Below are 16,346 nucleotides of genomic sequence, written 5' to 3' on the forward strand. Positions count from 1 at the left end.
AATCACATCCAATCAAGTATAGTTTGATCAGTGGTAGAACTTTATATTTTTTATTCTTGTAGTCCCAACATGGGCATCATATTCTACCAACAAAATTGACATGAGCACGTGACACTTCAATAAATCAGTCAATTTCAGATGTATAAGGTTCAAAATTTCTGTCATGAATGTGTATCCATGATTGATCTATATTCATAGATGACGAACCCACTATATTCAATAAAAAAATCTTTAATCAGTGGCATTTATGAATAAAAACACAAATTTTTAAAATTCTATAGAATGCCCCTAAAATTCTAAGCATTCTTGTAAATTCCAAAGTGTAAATTCCAACTTCAATAGCACGTGGTTCATTTGTAAATGCCCCATGAATTGTATTCATGTAAAATGGTTTCATGCTTGTGTACTTTACTAGCATCTTATACATGTTATTTAGTGCTTAGAAAAGGAAGATTTTGGTATTATGTATATTTTTTGGGTTTAATGGGCAATATAAGCTTTTGTTTCAGTGGTGGTGTTTTGATTGGATGTTGTGGCATTTATTTTTTTGGGGTGGTTGTTTTTATTGTCTAGTTTAAATACTTTTTGGTGATTTTTTTTAGCGATTCTCTAATATAAATTGTGGTTGTGCATGTGCCATCATAAGTTTTTGTGTTGATTCTTTTTGTTGGATTTGTTGTTGTTATGTTTGTTGTGCAAGTACATGAGCTGATTGACATGTATTTTTGTGATTTTGATACTTTTTTTTGACAAGTATCCAAATCACAAAAATACATGATACTAATTCCTTATAGCATATCCATATCCAATGATCAAAAGATTAAAAGACCCCCAAATCCCAAATCATCAAAATGTCTTTTCTAGTTTCTAGTGGATCGACCAAATTCCCAAAATGAAACATAGAATGGAACATTGTAGGAACATAGAGAAATTAAAAATTGCAGGAACAATTTGTGTTCAAGCGCTTCTCAAATTTGCAGGAACATAGTGAAATTAATTTCTTGATGGCTCAGTGATGCTAAAATTTCTGTTCAAGTGCTTCATAAATTTGCTTCATGGGTGTGTTGAACACTTGAATAGAATGTCCACCTTGGTACAAGGATCAACAATAATAGATAACATGTATGATGTTAATAGAAGCCAGTCTGTTAACATAATACATTTGATTTATGCTTGAGTTTTGGGGATCAATGGCAATGAGGGGAGGAAAAGGAAGAAGAAGAGAAGGAGAAGGCCGAGGAGGAAGAAAAGAGAGAGAGAGAGAGAGAGAGAGAGAGAGAGAGAGAGAGAGAGAGAGAGAGAGAGAGAGAGAGAGAGAGAGAGAGAGAGAGAGGTACCTTGCAGGGAGGAGGGAGCAAGCACTCTAGTGGCAACCGGCACTCAGGTGGCGATCCGACGAGAGTGTAGAGAGATCACATAGAGAGAGGAAGGAGCATACACTCCAACGGTAACCGACAGTGGTTCAATGAGAGTGCAAAGAGAAAGACAGAGAGAGAAGAAAAAAAAATGGTTTGTCGGGCCCTTTTAAAATACTAGGCTATAACGACGATAGAAATGCCATCATTATAGAGAAAGGCTATAATGATGACATTTTTTTATCTCGTTGTTATATATCAATAATGATGATAATATATGCCCATTAAATATTATCATAAAAGTTTTTTAATGACAATAATTAACGGTCATATAATGTCCCCTTTATAGATGAGGCTATAATGGCAAGATTTATGTGTCGCCATAATATATCAATCATGGCAATATTATATGGCCATTAAATATTATTGTACAAGTTTTTTAATGACAATAATTAACGGTAAACATACCTATAGCGGTGATATCGAAAGTCATCATTATAGGTATGTTTATAACAGTGACATATTTAACGGCCATATAATGTAGTAGTTGTAAACTACTTATAATGGCGATATATAAAGGCTCACGTTATAGATCATTGCCTTTAATGGTGATATTTGTGTGGGGCCAAGGCATTCACAGGGATATCTAAAGTCGTCGTTAATACTAGTCAATAGCGGTGTGTATATTTACTTTGTTTCTTGTAGTGTGAACTCCATTAGAAATGGGTATGGTGGCAACCTTAAATGGACCAACGATCAAACATTTACTAAGTTCAAACAATCTCAGTCATAGGTCTTGTATCTTATGCTGCAATATGGCCTAGTCAAGTTGCCTGAGGTGCCAAATATACCATAGATGAAGGGCAAAGACCCATCTAAATATTGTAGATATCATAGAGTTGTGGGTCATGACCCTGAAGAATGTTTTGTCCTCAAGCACTTCATACAAGACAACATCAAAAGCGGAGAATCACAATTTTCTTAAATTAAGTTTTTTTTAAGTTAATTTGATTAAGGATTTTTATTTGATATTTTATGATTAGGGGTTTTGAATCAATTTATTTTAATTAAGTTTTTTATAGTTAATTTGATTAAGGCTTTTCTTGTATTTGATTATGGTTATTTTTTTCTTTGATTAGGGTTTAAATTAGGGTTTTTTATTTAATTTTATACTTTGTTTTTCTTATAATTTAAGGTTTTCTAGTTTATTTATAATTTATTTTCTTGCATTTTAAGGTTTGATGATTTAATAAGGTTTGATAGTTTAATTTTATAGTTAGTTTGATTCTAAGGTTTGATATTTTTATGATAAAATTTAATAATCAGATGTAATATGATATTCTTTAAATCATTTATATATCAAAAATATCAATTCTTATTTTTTCTCAAATTTTTAACATTTTTTAGTTTTTAGATCCAATCTAAGATCCATATCCGGGGCTAAAATCTATAATGAACATGTTAGAATACACATATGGTTGGGCAAAACGAGTCGTACGATCCAAAAAGGAAGTTATCTGACCCATTATTTGTGTGTGTGTTCATGTTGTTCGCAGACAGCGTAACATAAATGTTGGACACAAGGAGCACAACTTCTGGTATTGAACTTAGTACAGTTGTTACATAACGTTCATTATGTTGAATTTGGACGAGGCATCAAACAAGCCTTTAGTGACCTCTTACCTTGTCCAAACTCACGGGCGTGCGAGTGTACGCACCGACATGCATATTCATGTCCAAACTCACACAAACAAAATAGGTTTTAGTTGTCTAGATTCAATGGTTCTAGTGACCATAAGAAATAGATTAAATTAAGGGCATGAGTTGAGCAACCAAGAATTTTCGTTGATCACTTAATAATTATCATTATATTTTGAGAAGTCAAGGCTCATTAATATTTTAGTATTTGGTTTAGACATGAATTTGCTTCTAACCCTTTTTGTTGCCCAGGTTAAATGAACCTAATCTCAGACATTTGACCACCCAGCACGAGAAAACCTGGGGCTCATTGCAGCGACATTCTGTGTTCTGTGTGGGTTTCCTCGCGAAGCACGAGATACCGTCAACTGGTTTTCACTCGCTGGAATTCGGAGCCCTCTTCACCAACGAGCCATTTTTTGTTTGGTTGGATGGCGTTAGTTTTCAATGTTCGATCGGAATTCTGATCCCACAAATATGTGCAGCACGGTTCATGTGCTGCTAGGAATCGGCTGTTAGTTCATGTTTTTTTATTTTAGAGAAAGAGAACAAGATTTTTTTAGTACGTCTTCAAATTTTAGAAAATTGTGGGCTTTTGATTTTTGAAGTCTTTGAAAGTATGTCATAATTGGACAATCCGAAAGCCAATTCCTTTTTCCTTCTCCTACTAAACAAACCATACAGATCACATCTATAATGTCAGATTCAATAAAATAATAAAAATTAAAAACTAACGTCTATTGCACCCTCCATGTATGAGACAGAGAGAGAGGGTTGGGTTTCGTTTATATATAACAAACAGTTCCGGACATACCTGTGAGAAAGACAATAAAGGCAAGCAGGAGTGGTAAGGTCTCAGCATCTTCCTTGTTTGCCAAACATGGCGAGCACCAAGGGCCTGGCTTCCCCTCCTGCATCATCAGATGCTGGCCATGAAGCCGAAGAGTCATTCCTCTGGGATCAGATCAAGTTCGAAGCCAACCAAGATGCAAAAGACGAACCAGCCCTGGCCGGCTATCTTTTCTCCACTGTCCTCTCTCATCCCTCTCTCATGCACTGCTTGGCCTTCCACTTGGGTGATAAGCTCTCTTCACGCACCCTACTCCCTACAATCCTGTACAACCTCTTCCTCGAGTCCTTTTCTACTCCTCACATTCGCCGTTCTATCGTAATCGACATCGCAGCCGTCCAGAAACGCGACCCCTCTTGCCACTCCTTCTCCCACTGCCTCCTCAACTACAAAGGCTTCCAAGCTCTCCAAGCACACAGGGTGTCTCATCGTCTCTGGCTGCAAGGAAAACGTGCTCTTGCATATTCTCTTCAGTCCAGAATGTCTGATGTATTTGCAGTAGACATACATCCCGGTGCAAGCTTCGGATCAGGAATTCTGCTTGATCATGCTACCGGAATCGTGATCGGAGAGACCACAGTTATTGGTGATACCGTGTCGATATTGCACCATGTCACACTTGGTGGAAATGGCAAGGAGATAGGTGATAGGCATCCAAAGATTGGCAATGGTGTCTTGATCGGAGCCGGAGCCACTGTGCTTGGAAACGTGAACATTGGTGAAGGAGCGAACATCGGCGCGGGCTCGGTCGTGTTGAGGGATGTGCCTGCTTGGAACACCGCAGTTGGGATCCCAGCTCGGTTGATCCAACGAAAAGAGGAACATAAGAATTTTCCGGGAGAGAGCATGGATCAGACTTCCTTCATGTCCCACTGGTCTTATATGATTTGATTTTGTTTGATAATTTGTGGTGCACTTTGACATCGATAGAAACGTGACCTGGTTCTTGATCTACACTGTTTCTGCTAGTGAAAATGCTGAAGTTCATAAACGTTTTTAGGTTTTCATGTGATGTAAAATATGGTCTACTAGTTAGTTCTCCCTTGTTTGGTTTTTTCTTTGTTTGTTCGACTTGTGCAGCTAGCATATTGATGGCTATTGTATTATCTTCAATAATATAAAATTGTCTGATGGAGGCCCCCCTTTCATTTTGATGTATATTTTTGGTTGTCATTGTGGTCTTAATCAATGCTTGACTTAAACCTGCTGCACACAGTTCATTAGTTCTTGAACATCAATTCTTGCGACGAGCTGAAGGAGAGCTGTCAGTTGAATAAAACTAAATGAACAACAAATTATAGGCAAATCTTTCCGTTTCAGATACGTTTGCTCCCATTCACTGTGATATCATTCTTGTGAATAAGCTTGAAACTAGTGCTAATAAACTCAACATGTGATGTGTTTGTTATCTTCAATCATGTAAATCATCAATAACATCTCATTTATGATCTTAACCTCCCATATATCATGGTCTAAATATAAGCTTAAAGGATCAAGGTTACTTCTAACACTACCCCCAAAAAGTGTTGGCTCTTAAGCCAGGGCAGAGTCAGGAATTTAAGCTAGGGTGGGCACAAATGCACAATAAGAACCTCACATGCTAATTGAAAAAAAAAACTTTAAATTTTCATCTATACTAATTGAAACAAAAAGAACCTTAAAATTCTAAGTTATAACCAAAATCAAGTATTAAATTCATAACACCATAAAAGCATAATCCAAAATTCATGTCATTTAAACAAATACAAAATCGAAACCCTAATTCTTTCATCATCAATTATGCATTTATGCTATTCAATCACATAGAATGATGTTTAATGTTAATTAAAAAACACAAGAATACCTAAATTAAATATTCATCTTATTTAAAAAAAATCCAAATGCTATTTAAAAAACACAAAAAACTATAAAACCTAATTAAATGTTCATGCTATTTAGAAAAAACTCCACACCCGATTTTTGAATGATGTTTAATGGGCTCACATGGAGCTCAAACTCCACACCCAATTTTTGTCCCATAACTACCATCGAGAGTTGTACCAGAGATATAAAAATCTCAAGCAAGGTACACAAAGTGTAGACCAGTATACTGACGAGTTTCATGAACTTGTGGCTCATAACAACCTCACGGAGGATGAGAAACAACTAGTCTTGAAATGCATAGGTTGTCTAAATTTTTAAATTCAGATAGATCTCCAGCCTGAAGCATCCCTCCCACAATATCGTATGAGCCCCACTGAGTATGAGTCGCGTACTTAGGTCAAGAATTTATTACAGAAGGGTTATGTGTGGGAAAGTCTGAGTTCATGCGTCATTCCTATATTTCTAGTTCCCAAAAAGAATAGAACTTAGTGTATATGTGTAGATAGTCAAGCCATCAACAAGATCAAAATCAAATATAAGTTTCATATTCCTAGATTAGATGATTTACTTGATCAACTGGCAGGAGCCAAAATATGTCTAAGTTAGATCTCCATAATGGTTATCATCATATTAGCACTAGGCAAGGAGATGAATGGAAGGTTACATTCAAGACTAAAGATGGTTTATTTGAATGGTTAGTTATGCCATTTGGATTGTCAAATGCACCATCTAACTTTACGTGAATTATGAATTAGGTTTTGAGACTATATGTAGGGAAATTCCTTGTAGCTTATTTTGATGATATCTTAATTTATATCAAGGATGAGCAAGAACATTTACCCCATTTACAAATTGTCTTCACTATTCTTAGCATAGAACAATTTTATGTTGCTCCTGACAAATGCATATTTTTAATTGATGAGTTATTAGGATATGTAGTGTCAAATGGGAGAATTTTTGTAGACCCAGTCAAGGTCAAATCTATTTGAGATTGGCCAACACCAAATTCTGTTACGACAGTTTGTGGCTTTCATGGCATAACTTCTTTTTACGATAGGTTCATTCAACATTTTAGTAGTCTAGCAATGCCTCTCACTGGTTGAATTAAAGGCAAACTTTTTAGTGGACACCAGAGGCAAATAAATCTTTGAAAATGTTAAAATCCAGACTGTATTCTACTTCTGTATTAACTCTTCCCAATTTTGATTGTCTTTGAGTTATCTTGGGATGCTTCAAGAGTAGGAATAGTTGTTCTGAGTTAGGAAGGTAGACCTGTCGCGTATTTTAGAGAGAAATTAAATGATGCCAAATTAAAATATAGCACCTATGATAAAGAGTTCTATGCTATTAATCATGCTCTTATGCATTTGCATAATTATTTGATTCACCATGAGTTTATTATGCATACTCAACATGAAGCCTTAAAATATATTAATGGTCAACATAAATTAAATTCATGAAGAGCTAAATGGATCGAATACCTGCAAGAATTCACCTTTGTGCTAAAACATAAGGCAAGAAAAGATAATGTTATTGTAGATGCTCTTAGTAGGAAGTCATCTCTTTTATCTACAATGAAAGTTTCTGCTTGGGGTTTTGATGAGTTCACTTCTCTTCACGCTAGTGATCCCTATTTCTCTAAAATCATTTCTGAACTCTCTAATGAAAAATGTGCTAAGTATTCTCTTGTAGATGGATTTTTATTTAAGGTAGCCACTTATGTATTATTGATTGTTCTTTGTGAAGTAGACTTATTGCAAAAATGCATAATGAGGGGTATTTTTTTATGAATAAAACTATCAAACTTAGTTTTGAATCATATTTTTGGTGATATATGCATAGGGACATCACTAAATATGTATACATATATAGAACATATCATATGGCCAAAGAGACTGCATCCAATGTTGGATTATAATTACCCTTACCAATTCCTGAAAAGCTATGGCAAGATATCATTATGGATTTTATGCCAGGACTACCCAAGTCTACACATGTTTTAGATTTTGTATTTGTGGTAGTTGACCAATATTAAAAAATATAAAAAAAAACATGGACACATCTTATATTGCAGACTTGTTTTTCAAAAAATATATAAATTGCATGGCATTCATAGGGCCATCGCTTCAGACATGGATTCTAAATTTGTTGATCACTTTTAGAGACAAATATGGAAAAGATTGGGCACTTCAATACACTTTAGCACTATGCACCATTTACAACCCGATGGCCAAACTGAGGTTGTCAATAAATCTCTTGGAAACTTATTGCATGCACTCATTGGTAATCGACCTAAGTCTTGACTTAGCATTTTGTCACACACTGAATTTTGATTTAATAAATTTGTTAATAGATCTACTGGTTTTAGTCCCTTTGAAGTTTTGTGTGATTCCAACCCTTTCTCTGCAGTTGATTTAGCCCTAGTTCCTTCAGTTGGGCCGGTTAACAAATCTATTCAGGAAAGAATAGACTTCATGAGGTACATAAACAGGTGGCAAAATCTCATTGACAACACAACAAAATATAAAATAGCTATGAATAAAAAGCATTGGTAGGTAATCCTTGAACCCGGGGATTTTGTTTGGGCTATCTTATCTAAAGAAAGAATACCTTCTGATATGCATGGTAAATTGACAAATAAACATATTGGTCCTTGAGGTCCTCGAGAGGATAAATGAAAATGCATATAGGTTGAATTTGTCATCTCACTATAATACTTTTGATGTATTTAATGTTATGTATCTTTCGAGGTATTATGGTGATTCAATAGTTGAGGGGCAGGCTTCGAGGATGAAGCTTTTTTAGTTCGAGGGGCTGATGCAGCGCATTTGAAAGATACAACAAAGAATGCATCGAAGAGACGTTCAGGAAAGATATATCATCATACTCGAACGTGCAAGCATGATCCATCACAAACATAAGATGAAAATTTTGGTAATTTTGAACTTCTAAATTTTTGGAAATTAATTTTTATCCAAAAATGTTATTCATTAGAATTTGGAAATTATTTTTTAGATTTTTAATTTGAACTAGGATTTTTTTTTAAATTTGATTAAATAATCAAATTCAGATCTAGGTTCTATAGCCTATTAGGATCTCTTTAGGGCTATTGGAGGGTGTAAGGACATTTTGGGTAGTTTTTATTTCGAGTCTAGAATTTCCTTTTTGAATTTGAAGTTTTGGATCTCCTTGGGCTCCCAAATATGGTTGTTGGGAACCAATGGATCTCATTGGCCCCAAATAGAGGAGTTGGGTTTGGATCCCTCTCATTGGGCATAGGGAGGTGGCAATCCTAAAAGCCTCCTTAAGGAGACGTTGGGAGGTCTTCTCTGTTAGAAGACCTAAACAACAAAGAAGCAAAAGTCTTGTTTTGAGAAAGAAGAAACCTGCCTTTGATGGTTCATGTCTCTCCACCATGTTTGATCATGGCCGTTTAGGAGAGTGTTGTGTGAGACCATCGGTCAAATGTGGACCTCAGACAATCCGTTTGTATGTTGAGAACTCATGGAAGGAAGCCATTCCTTCATTGGCCAGCGTCGTATTGCCGGAGCTAACAAATTTGCTTTCTTTCCCTTTCTTGTTGAATGCCATTTTAGATTCTGAGTATCATTAATCTATGAAAAGGTTTGTATTTTGCGAAGATATGATATTGAAAACTATTAAAACGATCTTGGGTTGAAATATTTGTTGTTTGCTTGAGTTAGAAAATGATCAAGACCATATTATTGAATTGTATAATTTGGAATATCGATTTGACTAAATATAATCTGAGATATTTGTGCAATACTCATTTTAGAGACTATGTTAGGACAAGACTTAAATTTCTATGTTTTAAATTGTTTTTCATATTGCAGTTTTGAACAAATGCAGAAATCCTGAGTGGATACACAATAGGAGGCATCCAACTCAAATCTCTGTTTGTTGTTCTCACTTTGTTAATTTATGTTAAACTGAATTATTTTCTTAATGTTAATAAAACCATCTATGCTATCAGCGTTGCCTAATTTTTAATGTGTTTTGTTATAACCTACTAACACTTGATATTGCTACATTTATTTAGGTGATCATTGTGACTATGTGAAAAAACTTGGTTTGTAACCAAATCAATTGGCATACACTATCCAGTGTGCTTATGATATACCCTGTTCACACCTGATAAAGAATCTGAGCTTGTTGTTAAACAGACTAGCTATATTGCTACTCATGGGAATTTTTGTTTTCTATTTTATTTGGATGGGTTGAATTGTAGATTAAACCTACATTAAATGGTGTGTTATATTCTATTTCACACCCACTAAATATTTGACCCCTCAGCTGTATGAAAATTCTATTTGTCAAAATTTTAATACAAAATATGTAGAAATATTTTTTTTCAAATACGAGGTCTCATCTATGGCATTGCCTTAACTGAATTAAGATCTAAGGAGTCATCCTACGCAAGCACTAGTGTTTAATAGTTACTTAGAACCAAATTTGAGAAAAGACATCCAATCGATAAAACCCTTTATCAAATACGTTCAAAATCATAGCAAAAACATTAATTTAAAATCAGTTAAAATTATGGGTGAGTTACAAGTATGTAAAGACATCTCTACCAAACCATAATTAAATTTAAACCATTTATTCCATAAACCAATTGCTTATAAGTTTAAATTAAATAAAATAAACTAGTATAAGAATCAAAGTCTCTCAGGGATCAATAATTGGCTCACATGGCACCTCTGCAGCATTTTGCAACTATTGCAACTTAACTACTTTGAATCTGTTTATTTTAAAATATACGGTCAGACTTCCACAGTTTCATTAGAAAAACATATCAATAAGGTATATATGCATAACATGAAGCATACATGCACATGTAATCAACAATCATAAGCATTCATTTAAATAACCAAAATAGTTACGTTTAGAAAACATGATACCATGACATGCCACAGTTAAATATCAACATAATCAAGGGCATGCTTTCAATGCAAACATAATTATAAAATGAATACAATATTTGTAAAGTGTTCCTACTCAACTAATGTGTTGTTTCTCTTTTTAAAAGATCTACTGGGTACACAAAAAAATAACTATAACCCAGTCAGACTACTCGAGGTATATTATTCTATGTATTTTAATTTAACTGAGTGTCTGACTGAGGTAGAATCCCACTGAAAGTGGTCTAATGCTGAGAGAAACTCTCCCAGTGATGAGCAAACATGATCAATCCTAACACTCTGCAGAGATAGGGATATACCACCTAGTACATATTTGGTAGTCTGCCCCCCTTAACTCTATGGACTGGAGACCAGTGAGTCCTTTCACCCATAAAAATATAGGGTCCACAAAAGCTATACCACTTGCCCTCTCAAAGGCAGACATGGGACCTCTAATCATGCGAGTTTGATAGCCAATGCCCAAAGCTGCTAAATATGATCTATTATCATGTGATTTAGACAACCAACGCCCAAAAATCATTGATTTCGGTAGCCAACACCCAAAAATCATGTGGGGCTCTCTTTATTGAGGCCATAGGTCAGTGTAGCCAGGTAGACCACCCACACTGTGCATCTTTAGTCTATCTTTTAGAATCAATATGCATACATATTATTTTTCATAGTTTTATGCACCACATATATACATGACAAATTTTATTGTCATTCTATGCACAATCATGGCATGTTGCACTTAATTACTATTACATGCATATTACCACATCATATGCAAGAATCATATGGACACATGCTATGTTTCAAAATACTTTATGCATGTACAACCCCATATGCACCATATGCACACATACTATATGTCATAGCCCTATATACTTTGACTCATATCACATGCATACCATAAACATGCTATTCAATATCAGTATATCAATTTAGGTTAATCATCATAACATAAAAGTATGCATAACCAACAAAGTGCATATCATAAACATCAATGAGAATACATACTGATCTTTAACAATTCATGTATTCACTTGGTTCAATTTTAAGATTAAATCATGTCCCATTATTCCACTTTTAGAACCAAGACAATACCATCACAAGAGTTCCAACTCAAAAATGCAAGGTACTGAATTTTATCAGTTGATACAAATTGTCTCGGTCAGATTACAATGAGTACAAATCTAAAAATTTAATAGTATATGCAAGGATGTATTATCTAAAAAGTAGTTTATTTAAAAAAATACTCATACATCAAAATACATATAAAAAAATGAAATTAAGTTTTGAATTGAATACAAATCATGCCCATGTATATCAGATCCAACATAATAAACAAATCATAGTCTGATCATGAATTAATCAAACACGAATCACAAATAGTCATATAAATCACATTTTCTTAAAAAGGCTCCCATAAACCCTAATCAGTATGAGTTATATAATTTTATTTATGATATTTAAATTCAACAAAACACAAAATCATGATTCAAACATAAATATGGTTCAAATCATAAAATACATGAATATCAACATGAATCATAATAGCAATAAGCCTTTAAACCTCAGTTTTCCAAAAAAAAAAAACCTAAATCCCCAAAATCGATTTTCATAGTTTAGAGTTTAATTTTCTTTTTCAGATTTTATTTTGATTAACACCATAAATATCAAATTCAATATGATTTAAACATGTTGATCGTATCAAATATATATCCAACATAATCTAAAAATATCAAACAAGATCTTTATTAACTACAAACAAGATTTATGGGTTTTCCTAGAAATCATTTTTGGTAAAAAACTATTTTGGGGTCCCGTAGACCTCAAAAATCCTGAATATTGGTCCAAGCATGAAAATAGGACTGATATTTCATCAAATACACATCTGAAACTTTATTTCAGCATGTGGATGCACCCTTGGTGCTACACACACTCAAGTCGAAGGTTCTCTACCAAAAATCATGTAGAATAGAAAAATCGTCAAATGCTTGATTTCGATGTGTAGCTTCACCACCCTCTTGTTGCAACTTTAATGGCTGCCACATGTCCTGGTATATGAATCTCCCATAGGGTCATGAGTAAGGAAGAAGAAAGAGAGAAAAATATGAGAGGAGAGAGAAAATGGGTTTATGAGAGAGAGAGAGAGTTCTAATGAGGATAGGAGAGGGGGGCTTCTGAGAGGTTTATATAAGCCCTCCCCTCCCCTTCTTCACATTAGGAAAGGTCTCTCTCTCCCTATCCAAAATTGTGTGGATAGAGGGAGAGAGAGTCCCTCTATCTATTGTTTTGTATAAATTTTTTTGTTTTATGTTAATTAACAATTTTAACTTAAAAGGGACTCCTACTCCCTTTGGAGTCCTTATTGACTTTGGTTTCCAAAATTTATGAGAGAGAGAGGTGGGGACGTTCCACCCTATGGGTCCAACTAATTGGATTGGATCCGCTTAACCAATCAAATTCTGGTCTAAACTCTTTAATTAAGAGTCCAAACCCAAATGTTAATTAAAACCTACATTAGATCCAAATACTAGGTTTAGACCCATGTTTAACCTTTTCTATATCCATATATAAATAAAATTTAAAAATTTGCACACATATATTGGACACAAAAACACATCTTTATTTAATTAATATTAGGGAAAAATCACAAGTGTTACAACTGGAACCATGGGAATCCAATATGGTCACAACCCCTTGTGTATTGTTTGTGGGACGTCCATCACCTGTTCGGTGAAATGTCCCAATGAGGTCTTCTTGGCTTATGCAACCTGGTTGCATAAGGGTTGGTTTTAAGAAGATTTTTGTTATTAAGTTAAACCTAAGATCAACTGACTAAAGCCCTTGTGAGCAACTCGAACATTGCGGTTATTCAGTAGTGTAAATCCATCCCTAATCGGTGCCTTAGTGTTCATGGGCACCGCTAGGGTGTTCCTCAGTGTCTCACCCCATAGTTTGTGTTAGAGAGAGAGAGAGAGAGGAAAGGCAACTGCTAACCACCATGCTAACCAGGCTTTCAAAGGGGTTTTTCATGTTTTCTTTAAATCTGATCTACAAATGTGTTTTACATGTTTGATTTTATAGCAATCATGTAACGCCCCAACTTTTTATAGTGAAAATTTCGGAGTAATTTTTTTTTTTTTTTGAGATAGCGGAAGTGCGAAAAACACAAGTCGGGTGCATTATAGGGTAAAACAGAGAAGTACCAAAAAGCATACTATTCATTAATTAAAGCATTAATGCCATTAATTACATCCCATTACAAAAATGTAAATCTACTAATCAGAGTTCAAACAGAAAACACTGAAAATATGAGATCTCTTGACTACTTCCAAATGCGTCGCCACGATGCTCCATTTATGCGTTGCCTGAAAAACATTTAAAGCAGAAGGGCCAGACTTCCCTGTCTGCGTAAGAAGCAATGCATTTATATGTGGTGCTCAGTGTCCTGTGTACAAATATGTGCAACAACTGCAGATATAACTAGCATGGAAGTTTATATCATTCTAAGAAGATAATTATGATTTCTAATTCATGATACAAAGCAAAATATGACTGAACTAAAGGTATATTTATCTACATTAGTACAAGCTGTAGATTCCACAAGTTTCACTAAAGCCAAATCAACAATATATAATTCTTCAAAGATAAGTTTTCAATCAACTTAAATTATCTAATGCTTAACTTACTCTTACCCTGTGGGTACGCATAGGCATAGACCTCGTAGCGGACCAAGATCATACGGTGGGACGCCTAGCTCTCACGAAAACACGAACGTCCAGGAAGTTCGTACCACCTACCCTCTCCAAGGTAGACCATAGGTCCAGTAACATACACCATCTTTCAGGTGTACCCAGAGCCCGAAGAATCTGGTAACATATACCATCTTTCAGGTATACCCAGAGTCTCGAAGGTTTTATATTTCATTTTACATTTTTCTTTATAACCAAGTGCGAGCTATCGCACTACAAGAGGTCCGGTAACATACATCGTCTTTCAGATGTACCCAGAACCCTGTGAAACCAGTAACATATACCGTCTTTCAGGTATACCCAGAATCCCATAATTTTTAAATATGTGCATAATTTTCATTCTTGTTTGTTTGGGTCTAGTAACATACATCGTCTTTCAGATGTACCCAGAACCCTAGGAAACCAGTAACATACACCATCTTTGAGGTATACCCAGAATTCCATATTTAGGTTATGTATGCATATTTTTAATTTTATTTTTTCTTATGTGCAAGTCATTGCACCACAGAGGTTTTTTCCAAAATCCCAACCCACATTCGGGGTGATCTTAGTGTATGCACACTACCCACTAGAAGCCCAATAGGCAGCAACCATAATTTCTCAGAATTCTGGCTCAACTTTGTGTCGAGTACTTATACATTCGGCATTTTAAATTTTTGTTTATGAGCTTGAGTGTACGTTTTGTACCCCCATTGGTTACGCCGCAACATGGCATTATCCAACTTTATCATTTCTTAAGTGCTTGTTTGGCACTCCCAACATTTAGAGAAACCACATGTTCAATTTTGAACACTTATATTATTATGAACAAGAAATGATCTTCGTTGTGCAAATATATGTATCATGGGTGTTCCATGTACTGGACATAATCCTAAAGTCCATATGTGAATCACATGTTTAGTTTACCATCGAAACTATTTCCTTCATAGATATTTCAATTGCATTTCACCTAAAAAGTCTTTTAGAAAAACTTTTCTACAAGAACCCTTCATGAAAATCATTTTAGAAAACTTTTTACTCAATTTTTCATGTTTATTAGTCGACCAATAGGCTCACCGGTCGACCAACCTTTTTGCTTCAAATCTTCTAAGCAAAAACGTTATTTTTTTGTTATAAAATTAGTCGACCGAAAGTTTTATCAGTCGACTGGACAGACTGTCTGTTTTCTGGAAAATTTAGCAGCAGTCGACTGACCATATAAATTAGTCGACTGAAAGTTTTATCAGTCGACCGGACAGAATGTCTATTTTCTGGAAAATTAAGCAGCAGTCGACTGAAGGGTTTATCAGTCGACTGATCATAAAATTAGTCAACCGAAAGTTTTATTAGTCGACCGGACAGAATGTCTGTTTTCTGGAAAATTTTAGCATCAGTCGACTGAAGGTTTTATCAGTCGACTGATCAGAATATTTGTTTTCTAGAAAAAATTTAGCATCAGTCGACTGAAGGTTTTATCAGTCGACTGAACAGAATGTCTGTTTTTCTGGAAAATTTTAGCATCAATCGACTGAAGGTTTTATCAGTCGACTGAACAGAATGTCTGTTTTCTGGAAAAAAAATTAGCATCGTCGACTGATCAGAAAGTCAGTTTTCTGGAAATTTTTGCAGCAGTCGACTGAAGGTTTTATCAGTCGACTGAACATATTATCAGTCGACTAACTATTGTCCCAGTCGACTAATTTTGCCGTTTTTCTGTAACTTTTAAAAGGGTGTATCTTTTTATTTTTCAAACATTTTGATCATTCTAAATGAACTGTTTTGCCACCCTTTTCATCCTCAATGTATGGAATCTTTCAACTATAAATATGAGTGCATTCCACACTCAAAAACATCGAATCCAATCGAATTACCCAATAGGAATGATATATCTCTATTTTACCATGACGTGAAATAGCAA

At 34.8% G+C, this 16,346-nt stretch overlaps 1 protein-coding gene across 1 annotated transcript; it reads left to right on the forward strand.

Annotated features, from left to right (window-relative positions):
• Positions 1 to 3,933: 3,933 nt before the first annotated feature.
• On the forward strand, positions 3,934 to 4,794 carry LOC149814941 (putative serine acetyltransferase 5). Its single transcript, XM_089990446.1, has one exon. The coding sequence runs from the start codon at positions 3,934 to 3,936 to the stop codon at positions 4,792 to 4,794; it is 861 nt and encodes a 286-aa protein (XP_089846572.1).
• The last annotated feature ends 11,552 nt before the right edge of the window (positions 4,795 to 16,346 follow it).

The sequence above is a fragment of the Nuphar pumila genome, chromosome 15 (genome assembly GCF_984573655.1).
Source record: "Nuphar pumila chromosome 15, dmNupPumi1.hap1.1, whole genome shotgun sequence".
NCBI classification, from domain to species: domain Eukaryota; kingdom Viridiplantae; phylum Streptophyta; class Magnoliopsida; order Nymphaeales; family Nymphaeaceae; genus Nuphar; species Nuphar pumila.